The sequence below is a fragment of the Sinocyclocheilus rhinocerous genome, unplaced genomic scaffold, assembly GCF_001515625.1.
Source record: "Sinocyclocheilus rhinocerous isolate Xijiao unplaced genomic scaffold, SAMN03320098_v1.1 scaffold2687, whole genome shotgun sequence".
Classification (NCBI taxonomy): Eukaryota; Metazoa; Chordata; class Actinopteri; order Cypriniformes; family Cyprinidae; genus Sinocyclocheilus; species Sinocyclocheilus rhinocerous.
The window spans coordinates 7,033-9,177 of record NW_015625043.1 but is presented as its reverse complement, the minus strand read 5'-3'; the positions used below and the strand labels follow the sequence as shown (position 1 = coordinate 9,177).

At 33.5% G+C, this 2,145-nt stretch overlaps 1 protein-coding gene across 1 annotated transcript in view; it reads right to left on the bottom strand.

The window, feature by feature from the left end:
* LOC107749402 (GTPase IMAP family member 4-like) overlaps positions 1-1,202 on the bottom strand; it is a 5,604-nt gene extending 4,402 nt beyond the window's left edge. Inside the window, exon 1 of the mRNA XM_016564548.1 lies at positions 1,102-1,202. Within this exon, the coding sequence (XP_016420034.1) occupies positions 1,102-1,150 (49 nt within the window). The 5' untranslated portion in view covers positions 1,151-1,202. The remainder of the gene's footprint in view (positions 1-1,101) is intronic.
* Positions 1,203-2,145: the final 943 nt, after the last annotated feature.

The following is a 2,145-nucleotide window of genomic DNA, read 5'->3' as shown; positions in this document are numbered from 1 at the left end:
ATGTAGTTTTTTCTGGGGGGGGGGGTTATGTTCCACGTGTGTTTTGTGTATGTTACGTACTTGATGTTTAAGAGGGATGATACCATAACATTTAAGTGAGACAATTGTTACTGGGTGTGGAGCAGATAAAAGATGACACTGAAAAGTAGTACGTTTCAGAAGACTTTACTGGAGAAAGAAATAACACAAAAAGACAGGAGAGCGAGGAAAAAAAAACCAGAACATACACAAAACACACGTGGAATGTAGCATACACTCTATGTTGCCCATACAATGGAAGTCATTTTTCATCAAAACCATTTAGTTACCACATTTTTCAAAATTACTTATTTTCAGAATTGTTCAAAATGTCTTCTATGTTCAACAGAAAAAAAAAGAAAAGAAAATAATTTTGGTCAGAAATGTCTCTAGATGACACCAATTTTATGCAAGTCAGATCAGCAATGCAGGTTCTTTAGATGATGAATTATAAACATAAATATACATTTCTTAGTCTGCCGTTCACAATTTAATTTACTGGCTATAATTATTATTGATTGTTGGATGCCATTTTTATGATTTGTCCAATTTAAAATTTAGAATATATTTGCTACATTTACTGTTGCCATTTCCCCAGATTTAGGGCAGAAAATTAAAAACACCATTTTAAAATTTAATTTTAATTGTTACATCATTGTTACATCATCTTCTAAATGTATTGATTTAAAAAATAATAATTTCTTAGTCTGCCGTTCACAATTTAATTTACTGGCTATAATTATTATTGATTGTTGGATGCCATTTTTATGATTTGTCCAATTTAAAATTTAGAATATATTTGCTACATTTACTGTTGCCATTTCCCCAGATTTAGGGCAGAAAATTTAAAACACCATTTTTAAATTTAATTTTAATTGTTACATCATTGTTACATCATCTTCTAAATGTACTGATTTAAAAAATAATAATATTTTAATTATGTATTGACAGTGGCATGGTTTTAATTTGTTCAGGGGGAAATATTTTTACAGTTTTATTTTGTGTTTACAGTTTTGTGTAATGTGTCATGACATTTAAATACATTTCAAAATATAAAATCCTTGTAGTTTTCTAAGTTCTCACCTGCCTGAGTCAAATGTTGTTCTGTTTTATTCTGTTGTTTCTTCTGCATCCATTTTCCTTTCCCACTTGTCTTCAAGCTTTTTTCTGAAGTCTGGGGTGCATTGTTTTCCCCCATTCTTTCAAAGGCATTTTTCAGTGATGTTACCAGCATTTTTTTTAACTCCTTCTCTTCAGCCATCTTGTTTACTTGTGGAACTGAATCTTTATATACATGAGATTCCTCTATTTTTTTCCCAGTATTTTTTTCTTGGTTCTTCTTTTCAATCCTGATTCTTGTTAAAGACTTTAAGTGAATCTCATTGTTATAATATTTTTCATCATTTTGCTTGATGATTTCATCAATTTTCTCTAGAAGCTTGGTGATGTGAGTTTCATTAATCTCACTTTTACTGTTGATCACATGATATTGTCCTCTGCCGTGACTGATTAGGTTCTGAAACTTTCTACTAAACTTAATGTCCATCCATTCTCTGTTTGACATTAGTTCTCTTCTAGTAAACAGCACCATGGTCAAATTCAAGGCTTGAGCTCCAAAGATCTCCTGAATCTTTTCTACAATGTTTCTCTCGTCCTCTCTGAAGGTCTCCAGGTTGATGACAAGCAGGAACACGTGAGGACCAGGATCAGCGAGAGAAAGACTTTTCATCATCTGTTTCTGCAGCTCTTCATCAGTCAGCTGAGTGTTGAAGAATCCTGGAGTGTCGATGATGGAGATGTTTCTGCTCCTTACTCTTCCTCTCTGTATCTCACTCTCTCTGGTTCTGCTCTCTTTAAATGCATCTCGCCCCAGTATTGCATTTGCTGTTGGACTCTTTCCAGCTCCAGAGACTCCAAATAAAACAATCCTCAGATCCTGTGAATCACCTGCATTTAAACATTTCATGTCATTAACTTGAGCTTTTGATGGTGGTGATAAATGATTTTGTGATTATTCTGTTATTCATTCAGTTATTCTTCGCTATTTCACCGAGGTGGGACCAAGTCATTGCTTTGCAAGTCTAAATAAGTCTTGAGTCTTTGCGTTCCAAGTCTCGAGTCAAGTCC